We start from the raw sequence: 25992 nt of genomic DNA, 5'->3' as shown, positions 1-25992 counted from the left end.
TTTAACCCCAAATAAGACATCATGCTGTAAGGGTGCATCCAATAACTTTGCTTTAACATGATCAGGCAGAGTTTGTTCCTTTACCCAAGCATGCCTACGTATAACAGACCCAATAACAGCTGCTCTACAAGAAGCTTCCAAGGAATCAAATCCACATTGTAAAGTATGTTTGCCCACCTGTTCAGCTGCATGCAACAGATCCTGCATTTCCTTGAATTCAGACTGTTGAGGGTGCGTGCTCATCTTTTGTTTTATTCGAGACATTAGGAATTGCTGGTATTTCAGCATGTGAAATTGACAATTTAGTGCTCTCATAGCTAGAGTAGCTGAGGTGTAAACCTTCTTCCCCCACCTATCTAGTGCTCTGGAGTCCCTTTCACAGGGTACAGGATTTTTAGCCATAGAAGCCTTAGTCCCTTTGGGACCCTGGGAGATTGTCTCTGGGTCAGCAACAGGGCTTTTGTAAAGGAATTTGTGTGAGTCAGGCACTCTATAATATCTATATGGTTTGGCTGGAGCAGGAGGCAGAGAATCTGGATTTAGACTAGATTCTAAGTAAACATCATCCACAATGTCTAAAACTGGAGGGATAGCAAGGGGTCTGTGCTGGGGGAGTAAAAGAAACTCTCGGAGCCTTTTCTTTGAGTCGGAGTAGTCCTGACCTTCCCAGTGGAAATGTTCCCTCATGGTATGTAAGGTTTCCCCAAAGAAATAGTCTTCAGGGGGAGAAGCTGAGGGAATGGAATCTTCAGCATCAGAATCTTCAAAAGGGGGAAAGGAGTAATCCTGTTCCTCAGAGGAGCCTGAGGAAATAGACACGTGATCAGAGGAGGCATAATCCTCCTCTTGTCTAGGCCTTTTGTCTGGGGGGGTTGGGAACCCCTGATTAAAGAAATCAAATCTTCAGACATTTTAAGCATCTGTTTCTTAGGTATGGGGCCTTGAACTGGAGACTGAAGTGCAGTCTTTTTTGCTTTAAGAGGAGTCTTAAGCTTAGCATAAGATTTTATTGTGAGAGTAGTCGGTCTGAAGACACCTTCTGTAACCGAAGGTGTTTCCAGAGCACCGGCTTCTCCTTCTGCAATGTTGTCGGTAGGGCCTAAAGAAAATGGCTGCGTCGGCCTAGAACTCTCTGCTTGAGAATCCGAAGCGGTCTGGGGTTCCAATTCTGCGGTCGCCAGGGGCTGCGTAGGCACCTCACTGAAAACTAGAGAACCGGTGACCAGCCCAGCCAAGGCCTCGGAGTCTGCCTTGGATTTAGGCTGCCTGTCTTTATCTTTGCGTTTTTTATGCACGCCGGTAGTCGGTTGTTCCGATCGCATAGTGTAATTAAATTTCCTACCAAAGTAGTGTCATGCGAAATCAAAGCGTCGCTTTATAGTTCGCTTATTGAACCTAGCACAAAACCGACAACCAGTGACGTCGTGGTCTGGGCCTAGGCAAGGTATACAATAAGAATGAAAATCCTTATGAGGTATTTGCTTCCCACAAGAAATACAATTGTTAAATTTTTCTGACATCGGACTGAGGCAAGAAAAGGTTCCCCAACGGGGTACTTAGCTTTGAAGACTTCGGACTGAAATTCGATTCGAAAATCTCAGGTGTCGGCCAACCGGCACTTGCGAACTGCTTCTGTTTCGGGCACCGCACGGCAAGAAAGACTGAAGAAAATGACATCGGATGCCTCTTATATACCCCTGGTGCACTGACGTCAGGGAGGAAGTGACAGCAACCAACTCCGGACCAAGACTTTGGAATTCATGCCGACTGTGGGACCGCCTGACGACAGGATAACCCAAGTGTGATGACTGCAGCAGGGTAACAAGATGAACATCTACAAATGCAAATTTCCTCCTCCTTGATATCAGTTTATTACTTGATGACTCTACACTGTGGGAATCAGACTTCTGCATGGGGGCTATTAACAAGATTTTTTTTTCTTTGACTTGTCATACAAGAAAAGAAAACATGTACCACAACAACTTACCTGGGAAGTACTTGTGCCACTTTTCCATTAGTATATCATCAACAGACTGAGAGGCAGAAGCAGTGAAATTCAGGTTCTTTCCTGGACTCCAGGCCCATTGATTTGGAAGTGGAGCAGTCGCTGATGGAGTATGAGATCGTGCCAGAGATGAATATGGAGGAAGAGGAATGCTGTTACTAACTGAAGGAGATGTATTGAAGACTGCTGGTGAAGGCTGCCCACCCATTGTTCCTAATACAGTAAGGACATTATTTAACTCACTGGTAATTCGCTGCAGAGACTCGGTCAAGTAATGAGCTTTAGCTGGCTGTGTCAGAGGCAGTTCATACTTCAGGTCAACTGTACAGAGGCAAAATGGTGAAAGAAAAAAAAAATTATCAAAAAAAATCGTGACACAAGCAGCAGACTGCAATATCATCATAACCAAAGCACACAGAATATTAACTTCCGTAGGTGTATTTCAAGGACTCAAGTGTCAGCAAACATTATTTAAAGACAGAGTCAACAAAATGTGATCTGAAATTATTTCTTAAATGTCCAATTGTAGAATTCCTTACAAAACCAAAAAAGAACTTCATGATACAATCAAGACAGGGACACAGACATATCAGTGAATGAAACAGAGAACTACAGAGAACTGCAGCAGATAAGGAGGGCATTATCCACCTGGTCTTACAATTTATGGCTAAGTTACACGTCTTAGAGGATTAAAGCAGTATGTTTATACTCTATGGAAACTGCCTTTCTTTTTGGTTATGAAAGGTTCAGGAGATAGAGTTGAACAAGTATTCTATTAGTGGAACTCTTTCAGAGCATACATATGTATAAAGTTTATGGTTATACTATATAATCAGAAGATTACAAAAACAAAATAAAAAATGCACTGCTGCAACATTTGTAAGTAAGGATTCCTCTTGTTCTTATATTTTAAAATGCTACTGCCTATAACACACATTTTGCTATCACAATAACTGATCTACCAAGGGACCCTAATTGGTGGGTTTGATTGTGTTTATTCTCTTCCACTCCAGTTCACCATTTTTTTCTTGTCAGCTCCCAAGCATGGGATGCAAATGTTTGAAGCTGACACAACTAGGAGAGTGCACCTAATTATTGAGCTTGCAGATTAGTCCCAACCCAAGAGTTAGTGCATTACCTGAAAATCAAGAAAAATAAAATCACCAAGATTTGACCCCTTAACAGGAAATCCAACTGCAGTTGTATGACAAAGATGTATCCAAGCACGAGGAGATTGTACCTGTGACCCAAAGAGGACTGTCCCACCATAGTCCTTAACTTCATATTAGCATACCATTGTGACCTCTCTACTGTGAATCTACATCTGGGTTGGATCCCAGTCAATAAAAATCCCAGGTTACTAACAGCCAGATGTGGGTTAATGATAAAAGACTAGAAGGCTGAGTCCTGAAGAACTTAAGCAAACAGGGATGCACAGCTGCAAGAGTCAGAGACCAAGTAGGAATGCACAGTGAATGTGTTAACTGACAGCTAAAATGGTCAATATAAATATTATTAAAGGAGAGATTCCAGGCAACCAGTGGAAGTAGCCACACCACAGAAGGACTTTGACAGAAGAATTTTTCAGAAGACCACTTGCCAACTGATGGCAAAGGATAATGTAGATGATAATGCATCTGGAAAGAATTTTGCTTGGCAAGTGCCAATTTTTGAACACAGTGTGTGCTTTGGGTCAAAAGTGCAGTTCTCTGTGCAATAAGCAATTAAAGAGCCATACTTTTACCTTTTCAGACAGGAACAAAGTCCTCAGGCAGCATTGTCTTTTTAACACAGACATTGTAGATTCAGTCTTCAATGTTGCATCCCCAGTATCATAGCCAAAATTCAGGGCGTATTTTCTGAAATACAAATCTGGAACTGATTCTAAAGTGACCTCTTACTGACTTCATCCAGTACACTCCCACAAACTTCTGGAAAACATGTTCTTGATATTTCAAGATGTGGGCCATAAAGTTCGGACCACTAAAGGAAGGGTAGCAGAAACATGCACCTTCTTTCTATATCTGTTCAGTAACCTACTCTCTCTCTATCATCAATTCTGAAGCTTCCCTATTGGGGGTGAGGTCCTGACAAGGTATCTTCTAGTCTACATTCTTATCCTTGTCCTTATCCCTTTTTTCTGACTCTTAGTTGTCTTATTTGCCCTGAGAAGAAGGAAGCAAAGCTTTTAATATCAACATATTTTTATGCTACTATCAGGAAGAGGACCTAAAGTTCCTAGACATATCATAGGAGGCTACAAGATGTTTCGGACCCAGGCACAGCATGCATAACTCATGGGTATCCAGGGGTGAAAATTTGTGGCTGTGGCAGGTTTTTTTAATCCTGAAGCCTTGTCCATCCTGGGAATAAAAAAAAAAAAAACAAGAAAGAAAGGACTCCAGCAACAACTACTAACTACAATTACAGCAGCAATAACAATCACTAAACAAAAACAGAATCACAATCTTGAAAATAATAAGACACACAATTTTCATAATGCCAATAATGTGGACTAAACTAATGTGCTTAGTCAGGAGAAAAGGAAAAAAAGTCTTTATATATATATATATATATATATATATATAGAGAGAGAGAGAGAGAGAGAGAGTCAAATCTGACAGAAAGCAGTGAAAAAAACTACAAACTAAACCAACTTAGTCAAGTTCTGGAGGTCGCATCTAGTTGCTTAGGTGGCACATTTATTTATTTATTTAAATTTGTTTACTGGGGTAGTGCACTGAGAGCTACAGGGAAGGACAACTGCATCAGGTGAGAATGGAAGGAGGTAAAGCTCTGTTGAAGCTGATTTTTCTGGCTGGATCCACCATATGGCAGATATACTCATCAGGTCCACAACTCATTGAGATAAGAAAGTCAAGAATATATCAAAGAAAAACAACCTGACAAAAAATGACCAAGAAACAATTTTGCTATCTAAGGTAATAAGCTCCTGAATGGTGATCAAATAACTGCTGTCTTTCTATGCTAATGAACCCTACAGAAGTAAAACCCACAACTGCTAATGAATGTCAAGTGCGTAGAGAAAAAGAAGTTATGTCTTACCATAACGTTCCATCTGAGTTGTTGATCTTCTTCCAGTCATCACTGATGGGTTCGGTTCCGTGCCCTCGGAACTGAGTCGGCCTTATACCAAGCTTGCATGCACTAAAAACTCTCGAGCTAAGCTGCTACCCACAATGCCCTTCAATCAGTTACTTCAGATCGAGTTTGCATGCAACATATAGGAGAAAACAGAAAGTCAGAGGCCATCTCTGAGCAGAAACCCTGAAACACCACAAAGACCCAGAAGATCCGCCAGGAGCCTTTAGCAGGGGTCAGTGGGAGGGTGTGATGACTGGAAGAAGATCAACAACCCAGATGGAACGTTATGGTAAGACATAACTTTTTTATCTGAAGTTATTAATCTTCTTCCTATTCATCACTGATGGGACTGAATCACAAGCTACTTGGAGAACCTGGGTGGCCCTTATGGAAGAACATTTCTGAGAACCATTGAGCCAAAGGTCGCTCTACCCCTGGAGATCAGATCCAATTTGTAATGCTTGATGAAAGTATGGGGTTTAGCTCAAATGGTTGCTGCACAGATGTCATCCATAGAGGCACTAGAGTGGAAGGCAACCGATGCTGCAATAGCCCTAGGTGAGTGAGCTTTGATTTGACAAGCTTAGATTCATTCGTAAGCGAATATGAGAAGCTAATGCAATCCCTGAGCCATTTTGACAAAGTAACTTTAGATACTGCACATCCCATTCTGGGGCCAGAAAAGGAAATGAAAAGTTAGTCCGACTTGCAAAAGGACTTAGTTCTGTCAAGGCAGAAACGTTCTTGTCTATGAACATCCAATGAATGTAGGCAGTATTCTCCCTTTTTTTAATAATTTGGAAAAAATACAGGGAGCTCAATTGACTGGTTAATAGAAAAGTTGGAAACCACCTTGGGGAGAAAGGATGGGTTAGTACAAAGTGATACTCTGTCCTTATGGAAGATCAGATAAGGGCTCTTGATACATAAGGCTTGCAACTCAGATATTTGCCTGCTGAAGTGAAAGCCACCAGAAATAAGGATTTCCATGACAGGAATTTTAGATCACATGTCGCAGCAGACTCAAAAGGGGGTAGAGAGAGAGACTGAAGAACCCGGGAGAGATTCCATGCCTCCACCAGTTGCCTGATGGAAGGTCTGCTGTGGAAAATTCCCTTGAGGAAGGTATTGCAAAGTCGAGTGGAAATAAGCGGGACTCCATCTGAACCATTATGGAAGTTGGAAATAGCTGCTAAATGGACTCGAATGGTGGAAGCTGATGCACCATTGTCGAACAACTCAGCAAGACAATGAAGAGTAGTAGCTACAGGAGCTGAGTACGGATCTAGCTTCCGATTATGTGACCAGATAGAGAATCTTTTCCATTTGTCCCTGTAAAGTCTTCTGGTGGATGGTTTATGGGAGGCCAGGATAATATCACGGACAGATGAGGAGAGGGTTTCCTGCCTGGCAACTAACGGAAGTTGAGAAACCAAGCCATCAGATTGAGAGTGGACAGATTCAGTGGAGTCAGCCCTTGTGGGTGAGATATGAGGTCTTGACGAGTGTCTAGGATCCAAGGAGGTTGTAACAGAGGAGGTTGGAGGAAGGGAAACCACACTTGACGAGGCCAGAACAGGGCAAAGAGGATCACTTTGCTTCTCAACCGAATACCTTTCCTTACAAAAAGGGGGATCAAAGGAATCGGAGGATAATCATAAAGGAGACCTGCGGGCCAATCGTAAATCAAAGTGTCTCTCAGTGACTCCCGTGAGAGGGAAAGAGGGTAAAGTAGCTGCTGCATTTTGTGTTTTAGGGGGAGGTGAAAAGATCGCAGCATGGCTGGCCCCAACAGCTGAAGATTTCTGCTGTCACACTCGGATTGAGAGACCACTCGTGAGGACGGAGGATGCATCTGCTTAGCCTGTCCGCAATCACGTCGGAGCTCCCCGGGATATGAGTTGCGATCAGAAAGGGGTTGGAAGCTATCGCCCAATGCCAGATTCTCATGGCTTTACGATATCGGGGGTAGGATCTGGTCCCTCCCTGTTTGTTTATGTACCAGACAACGGACATGTCCGACTGGATAGCAATCGTTCCATATGGAAGGAATGGGTGGAATGCTTGCAACGCCAATAGCACCGCTCTTAACTGCAAGACATTGATATGCAAGTTGACCTCTATGCTGGACCACGTGCCTTGGACTGACTTTCCCTGGAAGTGGCCCCCCCACCCTATCAGGGAAGCGTCCATGGTCATCATGGCGCTGGGTTGGGGAGCCTGGAAGGGGCGACACCAAAGATTGTCATCTGTACTTATCCACCAGAGGAGATCTTGTTTGCAGGTGTTGGTGACAAGAATCTGTGAGCTCAAAGGATGAAGATTGGATATCCACTGGGACAGAAGAAGCCACTGTAGTAGTCTCATGTGTAATCTGACTAGGGGAACAATTGGGATGGCTGCTGCCATAGACCCCAGAGCCTGAAGAACTTCCCTTGCAGACACCTTTCTTCGGCAGAGTATCACTTGAACTTGCGCCCTTAATCTCTGAAGCCTGTGAGGGGGAAAAAGACCAGACTTGATTGAGTGTTGAATACTGCCCCTATAAATTCCAATTGTTGTGAGAGCTGAAGGTTGGATTTTTCCCAGTGGATGGTGATGCCCAGCGACTCCACTAGAAATAGAGTGTAGCGGAGAGCCCTGACCAGAAGGTGCTTGGTGGGGGCATGGAGGAGCCAATTGTCTAAATACAGAAACACCTGGAATCCTTGAAGTCTCAGATGAGCTGTGACCACTGCTAGGCATTTCGTGAACATTCTGGGGGCCGTCGAGAGACCGAATTGCAGAGCTCTGTATTGGTAGAGATTGGCTCCCAGCTGGAAGCGAAGGAGACTCCTGGAGCGCTTGCCCATTTTGATGTGGAAATATGCATCCAGAGATCTAACAAGCACATCCACACACCCTCCTGCAGAAAGGGGAGGATGGATTGAATCATGACCATGCGGAACTTGGTCTGAACCACTGATTTGTTTAGCTGGCTGAGATGTAAAATGGGCCTCTAGTCCCTGGTCTTCTTTGGCACTAAAAAGAATCTTGAGTAAAACCCTGATCCGCACTGGTCTGGGGGGACCTGTTGGATGACTCGTTTTTGACATAGCTTTCGTATTTCGGAAGCTGCCTCCTCCCTATGACTGAAAATCAGGAAGGGATTTCAGAGGTCTTGGATAAGAAATTAGGCGAATGTGACAGCCTCTGGAAATTATTCTCTGCACCCACTGATCATTTGTAATGGAGAGCCAGGCAGGTTGGTGCAGAGAGAAATGCGCCCCGACTGCTTCCAGAGGAAAGCAATCTGGCAGTGCTTCAGGAGCGCTGATATGGTCTTCCCGAGAAAGAATCTCTGGAGTTCTGATTCTGAGGACTCCCTCTGCCCCGAAAGGGACGTCTTCCATTATTGTAACCCCCTCTGCCTCTGGGGGAGTTCTCACCACGTGCATCATGGAAAGGACCTTGAGACTTCTTGTGCCACATATCTTTCCTCTCCTCTGGTTCCTGGAGAAGGAACGCTGAGGTATGGAAAAATGTAGACCCACGGCAGACAAGGTCTTCCCATCCTGTTCGCACCTGGCTAATGTATCCTTGACCTTAGCACCGAACAGAGCTGATGGTTCGATAGAGGCATTTAAAAAGGAAGACTTGAAGGAGTCCGCGAGGTCACAAATGCGCATCCAGGTGTGGCATCTCATAATTACGCCTGCACCCGCAGCTCTAGCTGCTCCTTCGGTTGTGGGACAGCAATCTCATGGACGAATTGGAGATTGACTACAGGGTGGCAAGTTGGGAAGCAACATTATCACGTGCCCCATCTGAAACTTGACCCGCAAGGGTTCCAGAGAGCTCAGAGATGAGAGCTCTCTGGTGCCTCGTAAAATGTGCCAGAAAGTTCAGAGACCTGATGTCAAAGGTCGCTGATGCAAAAACTCGCTTCCCTAACCTGTCCACCACCCGGGACTCTCTGTTGGGTGGGTGAACAGCAGGACTTTCCTCCGCAAGGTCCTTTTTCATGGCTGCCAGCCACCACCATAGCCTCTACTGGTAAACATCTCGACCAATGGGCCTGATCCTCTGGAGGGGAGAGTATCTTATCTGATCTCCTGGGGATGGCCTCAACGGAATCAGGGTTCTTCCATGTCCGCTTGACCAACTCATCAGCAGGGGGGGGTCAACCAAGAAGTAGAGGGCCGACAGTGGAAGGCCTGCAGGAATATGGATTCCTCCGAGGAAGGAATGGAGGACTTCCAGTCACCCCTCTGCTTCAAGATTTTCAGGATGTCTCCAAATGAGACATCGTCAGGGGGTGACCGTGGAGATCCTTCCCCCATCATCGTAGTCTGTATCTTCCATGAGGGACTCCTCTGGGGAGTCTGTGTGTTTCCTCTTACACGCCCATTTCAGAGGGGGTTCTTCGGTGGGAGCATCTGAAGAAGACTCAGAAAAGGAAATACCTGAACAGGGGTTTCCTGGGCCTTGCACTCTCGGAGTCCTGGGTGGGTGGCCTTTGACAGCTGCGGCTCAGAGGGAACTGGTGGGATGTCCAATGTAGGAGGATTGCTCGAAGCGAGCACCCTCTCCATCACCCGGAAAGCAGGCCCACCTGAAGAGGAATGGGAGCCCAGAACCGAAGGAGACAATTTCGGAACCAGGGCCACACCCAGCTCCATGCGGTCCGCTCCCGAGGATGAAGCCTCAAGCAAAACCTGGGCAGGAGTCATCCTCAGTCCCGAAGATGGAACCGGCAACACAACGGAACCGTGGCTGGAAACGAGGGTTCCACCCCCCCCAAGCATGAGATTGAGGAAGGGTAGGTTCTGATGGAACTGACACCCAAAGGGGCCTCGGAGTCTCAGACACGGTCGTTGTTGGCGCTGAGGAAGGGGGGTCCTTTTGCAGATGTTGGAAATATGAGCCTCTGAAACAAGGGATCCAAGGGAGGAGAGTATGTAGGGGTCTCTGGTGTAATAGACCCAAAGCCTCGAGTGGGATGGGGTCTAGGAAAATTTGTATTCCCCTGGTGGTCAGCAGCTGATCAAAAAGGTGCACCACATCCAATTCTGAAAGGCTCCAGGTGGACCTTACCAATGCCCCTGAGGGGGAATCAGGCCGGTCCAAAAAGGGGCTGAAGGCCTGTCCAGCAAATGGATCCACAGACGGGGTGTACTGGGTCTGTGGTGAATTAAAGAATGGCACCGACGATTCCAGTTTGGAAACCGGCAACAAGGGAATGATAGGAGCTAAGAACGAGCTCGGAGCCGAGGTCACAGCTGGGATGGAAGTCAATAATGGCTCCGAAGTTGTTGTCGGAACTGACATCATGACAGAGATGGGGGACGTCGGTGCCAAGATGGAGACAGACAAACTGGTCGGAACCAAGGTTGTAGTTGGCGCTGTAGTCGTCGGAGCTGGGGCAGGTGCCAACGAGGCTACCTCGGTATGAATCACTGGAGCCAAACTCGGAACCGAGGAGGCAGTACTGTGCTAAGTGGAAGTCTTATGTGCCTTGTGCTTATGGCTTTTGCCCCTATCACCGGCTGGTGAAGAGTGGTCTGAGTAAGGACGTTTCTTGTCCACAGATGGAGGGGATGAGACCTTCAACGCAGAAATAGCCTCTGAAAAAGGCGAAGGAAGTAGGCTCTTAGGATCAATTTATTTTGCCGCTCATTCACTGTCCGCTGACTGAAGCTGGCACAAATATCACATGGAGGTTTCGCTGATAAATGTGGAACCCCCAAACAATACACACACTCTTCATGAAGGTCACTATTCGGGAGTTTATCACTGCAAAAAGAGCAGTGTTTAAACCCTGTAGTCCCTTTCTTCTCAGCATAATAGGAGACACTCACACGCACACAAAAATAGAAGAAAGTGAAGAAAAGGAAAGAGGGAAATACCAACAATGGTAGTGGGAATACCACAAGGGTAGAAGGGCCAATACCAAAATGGTATGAAAAGAAATACCTGTGGGTAGAGCTGAGTGAGTAAAGATACAAGAAATTAGCAAACTAACAAGAAAACATCCACAAAAACGTGTAAAATCTAGAAAACATATAACACTTAGCTGGAGAGCTCAGTGAAAAGCTGCTATATGGCTGCGCGGCAAACAAGATCTGAGGTAATTGAGTGAAGGGCATTGTGGGTAGCAGCTTAGCTCGAGAGTTTTTGGTGCATGCAAGCTTGGTATAAGGCCAACTCGGTGCCGAGGGCTCGGAACCAAATCCATCAGTGATGAATAGGAAGATTAACAACTTCCGATTATACTTTCCCATTCCAAGCCACTGGGAGAACAAAAGGTGTGGATGAACTGATGAAAATGAAAGCTATGGAACCATCCTATGGAGAAACTGAAGATTTGTCCTCAGTTATACCATATCAAGAAATATACAAGTGCATAAATTTTGAAACTGAAGATTTGTCCTCAGTTATACCATATCAAGAAATATACAAGTGCATAAAAATTTGTATCTCCAAAATTCCCTTGTCAAGGGGACAGCTACCAAAAAGCAACTTTTTCAGGGCATGAATATCATGCATTCTAAATGATCTGTTTAGAAATGTGGTCATGAGGGACAGCTTCTATCACCCTCTAAAACAGAATATGCTGAATGACAGGAGGGAAAAGAAGTGTTTAGTCTGGTGGGGAAGGGGGAATTATTTGAAAATGGATTACTTTCAGAACCTATCTGTCTGAAACGAACTGTTAGCAAAAACAGAAACGGAGATTCACACTTATTGAAAGGATAAAGGGTTTGCCAGGGTGGGATGGGGAGGGGAGTTTTGTAGACAGTCATTCAGACTTACTGCACTGTATTTTGATCTAGGGGGTTCCTCCTTTCTTTTTTGGAACCTCATTGCCATTTCTTTTTAAATGCTTGCTCATCAGCAGCTTGCTGAATTTATGTTGCTTTTCGAAAACGGTAGTAGAAGTTGCATTAAACCTCTTGGCAAATTTGGAGATGGAAGGCTGAAAAATATGAGAGAATTATGCTCTCTCTCTCATCACACTTTTAAGGAACTCTGCAGCAAACGGCCAATACCTAACTCTCAATACACAGCAGAATTTACAGCTTTGACATCTTCCACAAGGTTTTAAGTACACAGTCAATCAAACCTCCTCAAAACAGTTCCAGTGGCAGAAGCCCTGGAAGTGTCATCAGTAGAATTATAAGGATATGTTAAACAATAGGTAGCCATTTGAGACTCAGAAGAATTATATTATACAAAGAAGTTTTTTTTCCTCAGAAGAAGAAACAAATGCCATAATACTCCTTAGGATCTCAAAGGAGGCAAGCACAAACTTTAACATATGAGATTTACAGCTGAGAATTCTAAAAATAAGTGTTGCAGAAGAATACACTCTCTTCCCCAAATCTAACAAAAGCTTTCCAGCCCTTGTCAGAAGGGGAGGGACCAGCATTAACCAGATGTTTGGCAGCAGCTGGGTTCACTACAGCAATCAAGTCCAAATATCTTGGACTTGGTATTAACCAACATGAGTAACCACTGCAGCATCCCTACAGTGTCATCATCCCTGATAAGATCCGACCACAAAGCAGTCACTTTCGAAGTTACCATCTCACCTGACCCCCCCCCCCCCCATAGCTAGGGTCAAACAAAAAACTCATCCAAAGCTGATTACAACCTCCTGAGGGAAGGTATAAACAGCTGTTTCACAGCCCCCTCCCTCTCCATAGGAACTGGCACATATGTCCAGACCTACACCAAAGTACTATATGGGCATTTATATAGCTGCATGGAATCAGAAATACCAGACAGGGCAAAATCATTCTCCTCAAGGAAGAGTAAACCTGTCTGGTGGATGTCTACAATAAAAAAAATCCACAATAAAAGGAAAATATTGCTGTCCAGGACCAAGAAGGAACAGGAATCTAATTGGAAGCAATCTCTCCTTAGCCTGAATAAGCAAATAAGAGCAGTAGTAAAATCCTTCAACTTCGAGACTAAACTGGCCAGATCTACTAAAGACAATAATAAGACTTTCTTCACATATGTCTGTAATCTCAAGGGAAGAACCCAGATCTGCTTGGAACTGGTGGTCAAGGACACCACATACACAAACCCTGTAGATAAAGCCAACCTTCTGGCAGACAGGTTCAGTGAAAACTTCACTCCTCTGTCCCCTCCATCAGTAAAACAGGATATCCCCAAGTACCTGCCCCCCTTTATCTTTAGGGAGCAAGTCATCACTGCCCTCTCAAAGGCAAAAAATACAGCATCCAGTGGACCCGATAACTTCCCAGGCTACATCTTACATGAACTCAGGCAGGAACTTGCAGGACCATTAGGCACCCTATTCAACCAAAGCCTGAGTACCGAGCTTCGTCCCAGCCGAGTGAAGGACAGCTACTGTCATCCCTTTGCACAAAGGTGGATCATCCACCGATCCTGGAAATTATAGACCCATCAGCCTAACTAGCCTGATCTGCAAGGCCATGGAGCGGATTACCATGGACTTCATTAACAAGGACAATGGCAACCTCCAGACACTTGATCCCACACAGTCTGGTTTTGTCAAGGGTAGGTCATGCCTGTTAAATTTGGTCGACTTATTTGAGACAGTCATCGAGGTCATAGAGGAGGGGAAGATGGTGCACATCGTCTACTTTGACCTCGCCAAGGACATTGATACTATTCCCCACTCAGGTATAATAAACTCTCTCAACTAGGCATCAATCCATATGTTACTAGATGGGTAGAAAACTGGCTCACTGATAGAACCCACCTAGTCAAAACAGGGGAAGGCACCTGAAGTAGTAGACCTGTAACAAGCTGGAGAGACCACAGAGGTTCCTCACGTGGAGAATCCAGGGCCTCAAACATCTACCCTACACAGATACGCTAAAAGCCCTGTCCCTCTACTCGGTCTCCTACAGACTCCTCAGAGGTGACCTCTGTCTGGCATACAAAGCAATCACAGACCCCAACCTGATGGGACTGCTGCATATCCCTAAATCAAGCTCCACTCGAGTAACCCACACGCACGACCTCAACCTGGTCTGTGACATCAACAGGACTTGCTGGCAGGACAGATTTGTGTCCCAGAGACTCCCCCTTTTGTGAAATAGACTCCCTCTTCACGTAAAGCAGAGTGCCTCATTAAACCTTTTTAAGTGCAACCTGGATAACTGGATGGGGAACAGAAAATACACCCCGGGATTCTACTTGTGTCCCTGCTGGACAGTGGCATAGGGTGCTGACTTGTTGGAACATGGGCTAAATTCTTGGCTAGGCTTGTAAGGACCTCAGGGTCAATAACGTAGTAACTTCCTATGATCCTATGAACAACTTGATCTGGAATGAGATTATAAAACTTATAACATTGAGGAACTTCATACTATCTATCCGCTTTCTTAAGGTTAGCAGGCTGGATGTCAGGCAACTTACAGGATGTGACATGAACATGCACCAGTAATAAAAAAAAGGAGGAATTGGAGCACGTTCTGAAAAGTCAAGTTGCAATAAATCATAGTACTTCTTCAGGAAAAGAAGAATGTCATTAAGTTTGTATTGAAGCAACTGATTCATTTTGGAAATACTTTCTGAGAAAGAGAATCCTTCAAAGGGACTAGTACAATCATCTTGTGGTTCAGAAAGTTAAACCTCTTCACAGAATGAAGAATCCTATTTTCTTTTACCAGAAGCAGCCAATTAGGAAGGGTCAAGATCCTGAACTAAACTCTAAGCTAAGTCCAATAAATCACTCGAGTACAAAGTGACTGAGGCAGAATGGGTTTATATCAGATGATTGAAAGCTGAGAATATCGAAGCTCCAAACCTCGAAGTGAAAACCTCGAAACCGGAAAACATTGAACGTGAAAAACAAAAAACAGTACACACCCAAAACAACACAAAAAAGTTCTATGCAGGGGGCAAGCCCCCCTGCACCCCCAACACCCCTGCTACTTAAATATACCAACTCTGAGATCGCACTACAGTGCAGTAAAGAGAAATCTTCCCTTCCCGCACTCTATGGCGATCTCCGCTTTACGCTTCAATGTTTTCAGGTTTTGAGGTTTACAGTTCGAGGTTTGGTGCTTTGATATTCTCTACTTTCGGTCATCCAATATAAACCCAAGCAGGAGATATACACACACACACACACACACACACACACACACACACACACACATATATATATATATATATATATATATATATATATATATATATATACACACACACACAAAGTTTTTTTGCTTCTTTTTGACAGGAATTTCTTAAGACTCTGTCTCGCTTTTGTCAGGAAAAACTTCCCTAGGAATAGGAATAGCAGTCTGGCTAGTCAGAGGGGTATTCTCTGCCCCATGTCCCAGGACCAACAGGAGTGGTTCTCACTTGCTCACCAGAGCCACTTCAATAGACATACAAGACGTATTGAACACTTGGTTGATGGTGGCTGTATGGAGCCAAGGAAAAAGATGAATGACCTGAGAAAACAGAAATGGCCAAAGCAGCCTCGCCCATCTATGGCTGAAGCACTTCAGTAGTCTGATGTGGTGGCAAAGGCTGTAGATTATTTTTCTTTTTTTTTTTCCAGTGGCTGGAAGAAGGAAGAACCAAGGAACCAGTAGGTGTTCCATGTTTATGTCAAAAAAAGATGCCTGGTTCTTGGGCAAGCCTGGCAGCAGTAGTTGTTAAAAAAGACACATAGCAGAAAGTAACTTTCCCCCAAAAAAGCAACTGAACCACTTAACCCAGCCCAAAACTAAAATAATACTCCTTTTATTTCAGAAAGAGTAGTTTTAAATTAGTTTTAAAAAGAAGTTTTATTTACTCACCATAAAGTTCCATCTGAGTTGTTGCTCTTCATTTGTCTTCAACCTGTGGGTTACTGGATCCGACTTGGCTGCATAGCCAGCATCTGATACGAGCTCCATGCTCTTCTCCTACATATAATGCCCCTGTCTCCTTCTTCCCTTCAGATCGAGTTTGCTGCTTAACTTAGCATCCCAACCTGACCCAACACCTTGTCCCATGTTAAACATCTCCATAAGCAAGAAAAGGAGAATAAAATGCACCTTTGGGGTGACCACCACACAGTCGGTGCAAGGCAGAGGGAAGGAGGGAGGGATGGTTGAAGACAAATGAAGAGCAACAACTCAGATGGAACGTTATGGTGAGTACATAACTTCTTTAGCTGAAGTTGTTTTCATTTGGTCTTCAACCTGTGAGACAGAGTTCCCAGCTACTAAACACCTGGGAGGCCCTCCATGGAAGGATATTCTGGAGCACGATGGAGCCAAAGGTTGCCCTGTTCCTGGATACGATGTCCAACTTACAATGTGAGATGAAGGTATGTGAAGAAGCCCAAGTAGCCAAAGAGCAAATGTCATCCAACGATACTCTGGACCAAAAGTCCACTGAAGTAGCCACATATCTAGTGGAATGTGCCTTCACATGACCTAGCAGGGATAAACCCCTAGCAGAATACCAAGGTAATACACTGGGAAATACAACAGGCAATGGTTACCTTTGATACTGGTTTTCCTAAAAAGGGCTTAGAGTAGGAAATGAAGACTTGGTCAGACTTACGAAAGGGTTTAGTCCTGTGCAGGTAAAAACATAACTGTATGTGCACATCCAACAAGTGCAATTTATATTCTCCCTTATTTTGAAAATTTGGGAAGAAGACCAGAAGATTAATCACCTGATTAATAATACTGGACTCTGAAGCTACCTTAGGAAGAAAGGATGGATTAATATGCAATGATATCTTGTCCTTATGAAAGATCAAATAAGGGGGCTTGACTGACAATGCTTGAAGCTCAAAAACCCTCCTGACAGATGTAATAGCAACCAAGAAAGCCATCCTTCAGGATAAAAATTGCAAATCAACGAGGCTGCAGGCTCAAAGGGGGACGATACTAGAGCTTGCAGAACTAACGTAAGATCCCACGGTTGTTTAAGGTCCTTGACCGGTGGCTGAAGTAGAAAGATGTCTTTTAAGAAGGCTTTGCAAAGCTTAGAAGATGCTGAGGAAGCCATGTTATCACCTACATGGAAGTTTGAAATCGCTGCTAGTTGGACCTTGACAGTAGAAGAACTGGCACCTTGCTGAAAAATGCCTGCCAAGAATTCGAAAACTGCAGAAACTGGGGCAGTGAAAGGATCTAGGGCACGCTGCAAAGCCAAGATCAAGAAACATCCCCATTTGCTGGAGTACACCTTTCTGGTGGAAGACTTATGAGCCGCAACCAGAATCCTTTTGACTGGTGAAGATAACCTGGGAGTCCTGACTATCATAGGAACTGAAACAGTGAGCTTCAGACTGACCAGGTCTGGATGGGGAAGCCCTGAAAAATGAGAAATGAGATCCGGAACCGGATCCAACGTCCATGGTGGAGTCACCAGATGAGACCACAGGGAGGGGAACCTGACTTGGTGAGGCCAGAATGGGGCAATGAGGATGACTAATCTCCTCAGCCTGCAAGCTTTCTGAAGAAATTTGGATATCAAGGGAAGAGGAAGATAAGCATACAGAAGACCAGAGGGCCAAGCATGAATGAGAGCATCTTTGGGGGCTTCACCCAGTGGGAGGTTCAGAGGGAAAAACTTGCTGCATTTCATGTTGGAAGGAGAGGCAAAGAGATAACAGCAAGGCTGACCCCACTTGAGAAAGATCTGTTTCACTACTGAAGGATTCAGAGACCACTCATAAGGCATCAGAATAGACCTGCTGAGCCTGTCCACTAGAATGTTGGACCTCCCCGGAATGTGCATTGACACCAGAAAAAGGCCGGTGGAGATCGCCCACTCCCACACTCTCATGGCTTTGTGACATAGGGAATAAGACCTGGTTCTCCCGTTTGTTGATGTACCAGACCACGGACATACTGTATTGTCCGTCTGGACTGCAATTGTCCCCAGGGAAAGATGGGCATAGAGATCCTGCAACGCTAGAAGCATCCCTCTCATCTCCAGGATGCTGATATGCAGATGGGTCTTGTAGCGGACCACTTGCCTTGGACCATCCTCTCCGAACAGTGCCCCTCCCAGTAGGGGAAGCATCCATGGTCACTGTGGCCAAGGGGGAAGGCAGAAGAAAGGGATGACCCAGAAGGAGATCTGGTGAATGAATCCACGACAGAAGGGAGTCCCTTCACACCCGAGAGATCCGAATAGGGTAAGACAACGGAAGATCTAACATGAACCACTGAACCGCAAGGGTCCACTGAAGTACCTGCATGTGGAACCGGGCCATGGGTAAAAGAGTGATCATGGTCGCCATGGACCCTAAGCCCGTAATACTATTTCCGCTGTCGGTGACTGAGCTTGCAGAATATCGAGGATATGTAGCTTCAGAGACTCGATCCTCTCTGAGGTTCATACTAGGCTATCTGCCCTGGGGCATTTATAAGCCTAGCCCGATTGTGTTTGGCTTACGCCACCCCTTGATTTGAGTATACTGTGCCCTTTTTAAACTTTAGTTTACTGTGCCTCTGTCTAATAGTGACACAGAAGTAATCCCAGGGACAAACCTACGATCCCCCATCCACTCATCAAGATTCTTCTTGAAGAGAGTCAGTGAGGTGCTCTGCCTAACATGAATTGGAATTCTATTCCAGAGTGAAGGGAGCCTCTGGGTTATGAATCTGTCCCTCCAGCATGTTCTAATTATTTCTGTGCTGAGGTTCAAGTCCCTCGAGCGTGTGGCTCTAAGGGATTTAGATTTACTGAGGTGGAGCATGCCCATTAATTCTGGGTTGGACATAGCTTTATATATCAGGCATAGATCGCCTCGAAGTAGGCAGTATGCAACTGAGTAGAGCTGGAGTTTTTTTAACCGAACAGCATATGGCATCTGTTTGAGTCCCTTGATCCTCCTGGTGAGGTACTTTTGGGGTCTTTCTAATTGCTGCAGGTGTCGGGTAAGGTACATCCCAAAGGGGGCATTGTATTCTATGATGGGCCTGATGAGGGATGAATAAAGGGGCACGATTACCTCTCTTGATCTAGATGTGAATCATTTCATGATGAGATGGGCTATGTAGAAGGTCTTTCTAACCACTTTGGCAATGTGGTTGTCAAAGGAGAGACTGCTATCAACTTGGGTCCCCAGATCCCTAATTACTTTCTCTGTACTTAATGGGTTACCACCTATGTGGTAATTTGTGGGCACATTGTTTTTGCCAAAGGGTATGAATATACACTTTTTGGCATTTAGCTTAAGACCATGAGTCTGGCACCAGTTATCCGTCTCTGCGAGACCTTTTTGAAGGATGTTTGTGTCAGCTGGAAAGTCGATTATGGTGCCCAATTTGCAGTCATCTGTGAACTTGGTGAGCCATATTCCTCCCACATTGGCCTGTACCTCAGAAAAGTAAATACCGAACAAGAGACGTCCCAGGACAGAACGTTGTGGGATGCCACTTTTGACTGGTTTCGAATCTGACATGGCTCCAGCAACTCTGACTCTGTGGGCTCTGTCTTTGAGCCAGTTTGCGACCCATCTTATGATATAGGGGTTTATATTTAGGCTGGATAGCTCATCTATGATGCCTGAGTGGGGTATTGTGTCAAATACCTTTGCGAGGTCCAGATAGGCTGTGTGGACTACCTTCCCTTCATCTATGGCCTTGGTGACTGTTTCGAAGAAGTCGACCAGGTTCAAAAGGCAGGATCTGCCCTTGACGAAGCCAAATTGCGTAGGATCTAGTGTCTGTAGGTCCCCAATGTCTTTGTTTATGAGTTCCATGATGATCCTCTCCATAGCCTTGCAGACTAGGTTAGTCAGGCTTATGGGGCGATAGTTTCCAGGGTCCGTAGAGGCGCCACCTTTGTGGAGTGGGACCACTGTTGTGGTACGCCATTCTTTGGGCACATATCCTGTAGTGAGGCTGAGATTGTACAGCAGTTTTACTTGAGGGATTAGTTCTTCTTGGAGTTCATGTAGGATGCAACCCGGGACGCCATCTGGTTCCATGGAAGCAGTGTTTTTTGCTTTGGAGAGGGCGGCCTTCACCTGAGCATCAGAGATGTTTGGGAGGCTGCACTCTGCCGGGATAAGTTTGCACTGAACCTGTCTGCCAGGTTATTGGCGATGTCTGTGGGTTCAGTGCATTTTTTGTCGTTTATAATCAACTCAGAACAAGTCTGGGAGTTGCATCCCAGGTTCCTAACATAACTGAAAAAAGCCTTATGATTGTCTTTAGTGTCCTGTGCAATTTTTCTCTCGAAGCTGGCCTTGGAGGATTTTATGAGGGATCGTAATTTTTTGCTAGTACTGATCAGATGCCTTCCCTTTTAGGGATTTTGCTCTATCATGTAGCAGCTTCCTCCTTCTGTTGTACAGTTTATTTATGGCTGGGGTCCACCAGACTGGACGCCTGCCTTTGGATGATTGGGTCTTGGTTTTGTTTGGGATAGCATGATCCATGCATTCCTGGAGATGTCCGTAGAATGCGTTTATATAGGATTCTGCAGTTTGGGCCATAGTTTCCACTGGCCCTGGGGCCTTGAAAGATTCCACTTCGGTTTTGAGAAGTGTGAAGTTCGCTTTTGAGAAGTTTTTCACTGTGGTTTTCTGGGCTGGGGGTGGGGTCGGGATGTGGATATCCAGTGAAATTAATGTATGGTCTGATCTTACCAATGAGGGATATACTTCTGGTATGGAGCATAGAGTCCCCATGTTGGTAATGATCAGGTCTAGTATGTTTTCCCCTCTTGTGGGAGTGGTGACTAGTTGTTCCATAGCATTTGAGTTTATAAATTCCAGGAATCTTTGGGCTAAGGTGCTGGGGCTTGAGTAATGCTCCCAGTCTATGTTTGGGTAGTTGAAGTCGCCCAATATAATGGTGTTCGGAAAGATCTTCATGTTCTCCAATGTTTTCAGGAAAGCCGAATGGGATTCCTGACTTTGAGAGGGTGGTCTGTAGGATGCTATAAACTGAAAGTCTTGCCCACTGTCAGTTGACATGGATGGTTTCCGGTACTTCGTGCAATGCCACTAACCTGGAGGTGTGGATATCCTTGATAAATATGGAAACTCCCCCTCCTTTTGTGGTTCGGTCTGGGTTTTGGGACCGAAAAGCATGATATGAGGTATAACCTGATAGTGCTGGGGTGCTCTCTGGAGCCTTGAACCAGGTTTCTGTCACTGCACAGATTTCAATGTTCTCCATACTGAGGAGATGGTTAGAAAGACCTTGGTTTGAATCGTGTCCAACTGAGCCCAATGAAGTCTAACACCTGAACTGGAGCCAGTGATGATTTCCTGAGATGTTGGGCTGAATGAAGTAGGGAATCTCTCACTTGGTAGAGTTGATGCCTGGAGGGGGCAGCAAGTAGTGCAGGTAGGGGAAGACCTGGAATCCCTGTAGTCTCAGGTGAGATGCTACCACTGCCATCACTTTGGTAAACACCCTGGCGGCTGTGGTGAGACGAAAGGGGAGTGCTTTGAACTGGTAATGACTGACTCCCAGCCAGAAGCAGAGAAACCTCTGAGAGTGCCTCTCCATTTTGATGTGGTAGTATACGCATCCTGGAGATTGATCGAGCAGATCCAATCGCTCTCCTGCAGAAAGGACAGGACAGATTGAAGAGTGACCATCTGGAATTTTGTTTTGACAACTGACAGGTTCAAGATGGAATGATCCAGAATGGGTCTTAACTCCCCCATTTTTTTTTGGCACCAAAAAGAACCTGGAATAAATGCCTAATCTGGTCTGGGGGGGGGATGGTTTGGATGACTCGTTTTCCTAGCAGCTTTGCAATTTCCAGTGCTGCTTCTTCTCATTGTGTGGGTGGAATGTCCAGAAGTGCCGAAGGGGAATGGACCTCCTTAGAAGGGACTACCAAAGGAGCCATAACCCTCTGACTCAACGGAGGAGCCAGAGCCAAGCCTCCAGACCAAGATCCCAAGAGAAATCCTCTGCTCCGACAAACTTGGAGCCAAAACCATCCCCTCGGATCTGGCACTGAGGCTACGGCTCCGAGAGCTGAACATCTGAACTCATCATATCTGACCTGCTCAAGACTATGGTTGTCGTCAAGGTACAAGGTACCATTGGTGCCGACCCCTCAACACAGAGTGTCCTCGGATCCGAGGGCTCTGAAACCACAGGTTGGACTGAAGAAGACGTAACTGGGATGAAGGTAGAGTGCATGCCCACTGCTCTGGAGGGAGAAGGGGCAGGCACGACTCCCATCTGATTTGGGTGCAGAAAAACTTCCGCATCATCCTGTCCACCTCCGCTTCAGAGAGACTGCGGGTGGACCTGGATGAGGAGGCCACCAACACTGGCTTAGAGGGGCAGTGAGGAGAGACCTGGGTCAGTGACTGAGTACGAAGCTCCTCTGGCTCTGGGGAAAAACAAGGGGGACGGAGCCGGGGAGAATCCATCCTTGGAGCTGAGTGAACCTTAGCTGGAGGATCCACGGAGGAAGAGCGATCAGGAGACCACTTCCTGGGCTTGTCCCCATTCCCAGACCTCTTGGCAAGAGGTTGAGTCCCAGAGGTTGTGGTGGAGATGAAATAGGAAGCTGGGGTAGAAGAGGCCTGGGCCCTGGTGGTAGGAAGGGGAAGAAGGCCTCGGAGGATCAATTTGTTTCTACTGTCCATTAATGCGTGGGGATTGAGCCCTGTGCAGATGGAGCATGAGGTCTCGAGGTGGGCAGCACCAAGGCATTCCACGCACAGAGTGTGGCCTTCGACTAGTGACAGCTTATGGCCACACTCCGTGCATTTACGGAACCCCTGGCTTTGGAGTCTCAGACATGATCACGTTGAAAGGCCCACACAGCACTCGCACAAAACATACACACACACACACACACACACACACACACACACACACACACACACACACACACACACACACATGCTCAACAGCAAGCAAAAGAGGGACTTTTTTTTTAATTTAAACCAAAAGAAACGCATGAAGGGAGGCAGAAAGATAGAAGAAGGTAACTTTAAGAGAGAGGATGAAAATATTTATAAAATAGAACACTTAACCTAACAGCAGCTCAGAACAATGGATCACGATGCAGACGTGAAGTGGAGCATGAGATCTAAAGGGAGGAAGGAGACAGGGACATTATTGGTAGGGGAGGAGTTTGGAGCTTGGATCAGATGCTGGACATGTGGCCAAGTCAGATCCGTGCCGGATCTGGTAACCCACAGGTTGAAGACCAAATGAAGACAACAACTTCAGATCAACTTTTTTCCACGAAAGGGAAAAGTAACACTCCTGTTTAAAGGTTACTAAAAGTCATGTGACAGACCATAGAAAGACTTTTTCCTAGCTTAAACTTAATACTTTCACAGAAAAGTTTCAGTTCCTGCCATAATATGTAAATGTGGAGGTTTTTTTTTCCCTTCACAAGGGAATACATTTGTCCAGCAACAGAAAGTGTTAGCCAATTATCAATCATTGAAAGTCTAGAAGAGATGCGCTCTATGGCAGTAGGAAAGTTCTGAAGGGTATGACACAAAAATACATTATTTTAGTCAGCTGAACTTGCCGACTAATGGTTCGGGCATGTGGAAGGTATCCTTGAAGCTTTGGGAGCTGGCTGGCAGTTGTATTCTCTGCAGGATACAATGCATATACTATGCCTGGCTGCAGCAAGGATCTTTTTGATGAACATTCTATAATTCTGTCTATCTTAATTCTGCTAAAAACAGTCACTGACGACTACTAGTCAAAACAGAAAAATCCACAGTGGACACCAAGGCAGAGACTATAAAACTAATTTCTTGGAAAATGAATGAAAAAAGTCACTAGGACAAAATTAAAAAATTAAATGCACTAGCAACTTTTTCAGATAAATTTCCTGAGGTAAATTATAAACTTGCCGGACCACTAAACTCTCAACAACACCATTTTGTTTACCGCAAAACCTTTTAATCACTCAGGTTACTCCCTATATTCCACTCAAGTATCTAAACTATGGAACTCGTAGTCTACATTTTATTGTTTAGGGATCTAAACCTCTTTTGCAACATCAACAGAACAGTTTGGAGGGACAGGTATATTTTGCAGAGGATACCACTCCTGTAGAACAGACTCCCCATTCACATAAAACAAAGTTTATCCCTGTCCATCTTCAAGCGCAACATTGATCTATGGATGGGAAACAGAAAATTTACCCCAGGTTTGCCCCCTGTACTACTAATCGACAAATGCAGCTCCTAAATGTTTTATTCCATGTATGGGTCCCCCCAAATTATCTATGATATGATCACAGTTATTCTCATTAGTGATAATATATAATTATTAACCATGGGATAAATAAGTCCAGTCTATAACCAAATGGGATGGGTTATTTCAAGCAGGAAAAAATGGAAATGGGCTAGGCTTAAAATGGTTCAGAAGGGCTGCTAGTCTACTGTTACTACTATCTCACCCCAAGACATGTCTACAATGTCCTGCCATACGTTGTTTAAAAACCCCAGGTGTTTCTAACTCCTCTAAGTGATTCAACAGCTTTCCTGCCTCTGAAAGAACCTCCTAAAGGGAAATTGAAGTTGCCTACTGTTATTACTATCTCACCCCAAGACCTGTCTACAACGTCCTGCCATACGTTGTTTAAAAACCCCAGGTGTTTCCAACTCCTCTAAGTGATTCCCTAGCTTTCCTGCCTCTGAAAGAACCTCCTAAAGGGAAACTGAAGTTGCCTATTGTTATTACTATCTCACCCCAAGACCTGCCTACAACGTCCTGCTGTGCGTTGTTTAAAAACCCCAGGTGTTTCCAACTCTTCTAAGTGATTCCCCAGCTTTCCTGCCTCTGAAAGAACCTCCTAAAGGGAAACTGAAGTTGCCTACTGTTACTACTATCTCACCCCAAGACCTGTCTACAACGTGTATGTACTCTACTGTGCTAAATATCACTCGATGTACTTTAATCGTATTATTCCACTGAGCGCATGCTAGCAGGCTACCCTAGACTCCAAGTATCCCTATTATACAGCACCTGTATCCCTGTATTAGATCCCTTGCTATTTCTCACTTAAGCCACTAGTTGGCAGCACTTATATCCTTTTTCCATCCTGGTTTTTGCTACAGTTACAAAATCTTTTCTCTGAACCTATTACTCCCCTGCATTAGTTCCAATATAAGTATTTAACCAGCCCTTGACCCCTAGTGCCTCCTCACTTCTGTGCCTGCTCCCTGTTCCACTGATAGTTTTTCGCTGGCTTGCTCTGCCTCCTTCTCTTTGGCTCTCTCTATCTGCACTTTCACCTGCATCATACCTCACTCCAACCCCCACTCCCTCACCTCTCCTGCTTACTAGTCTTCTCATTCTATCACTCCCGGCTCCCTTGTATCCTGACCTTTCCCTTCTCCCACCTCCCTACTTCCTAGCACATCCACTCCACTTCTGTTACCTAGCCAGTTACCTCTCTCGCTTACTGTCTTTACCCTCCCCTTATCACCTACCCCTTGCCCCAAACCCACATAGTCATCTTGGTACTTGTGGCGCCATTTTTAAAACACTGAAACAAAAGGTAATCCTCTCCGGTCTCCTCCAGTCTTGTCTTAGCATAGGCTGCTAGCTCAGTTCATGGGTGAGTGCTTTGATTTGGTAACTACATTTCTGTAACAAAACAAGTATTATCAGTTGTCTTGCTTTTGAGTTTCATATATGTATTGCTAAACTAATTGCATACTTGCCTCTGAGTCTTAGGTTATTGTTAATCAGTTGCCTGACACTCGCAATATCTTGCAAACTGATTGCTTAAATTGTAACAACTACTATCAATTATCCTTTGCTATATATATGCTGTTAACACGTATGTGTGTGTACTAGACTCTGTTCCGAGTCATACTTGAAAGTTCATTTGCAATTCCTGGTATTATTAAGCTGAATTGTGCGAACCAGTGATTGTGTAGGGTCGAACTGCAGTAACCCACATTGTAGCTC

At 45.1% G+C, this 25992-nt stretch overlaps 1 protein-coding gene across 6 annotated transcripts in view; it reads right to left on the bottom strand.

Annotated features, from left to right (window-relative positions):
• CEP164 (centrosomal protein 164) overlaps positions 1–25992 on the bottom strand; it is a 1424585-nt gene that overhangs the window by 232400 nt on the left and 1166193 nt on the right. For all 6 annotated transcript variants that reach the window (XM_044080950.1, XM_044080952.1, XM_044080951.1 and 3 more), the window contains one exon: positions 1988–2326. In XM_044080950.1, coding sequence (XP_043936885.1) covers positions 1988–2326 — 339 coding nt within the window. The remainder of the gene's footprint in view (positions 1–1987; positions 2327–25992) is intronic.

The sequence above is a fragment of the Protopterus annectens genome, chromosome 8.part0 (assembly GCF_019279795.1).
Source record: "Protopterus annectens isolate FY-2018-M chromosome 8.part0, PAN1.0, whole genome shotgun sequence".
Lineage (NCBI taxonomy): Eukaryota > Metazoa > Chordata > Ceratodontiformes > Protopteridae > Protopterus > Protopterus annectens.
This window is presented reverse-complemented; position numbering and strand designations above follow the sequence as displayed.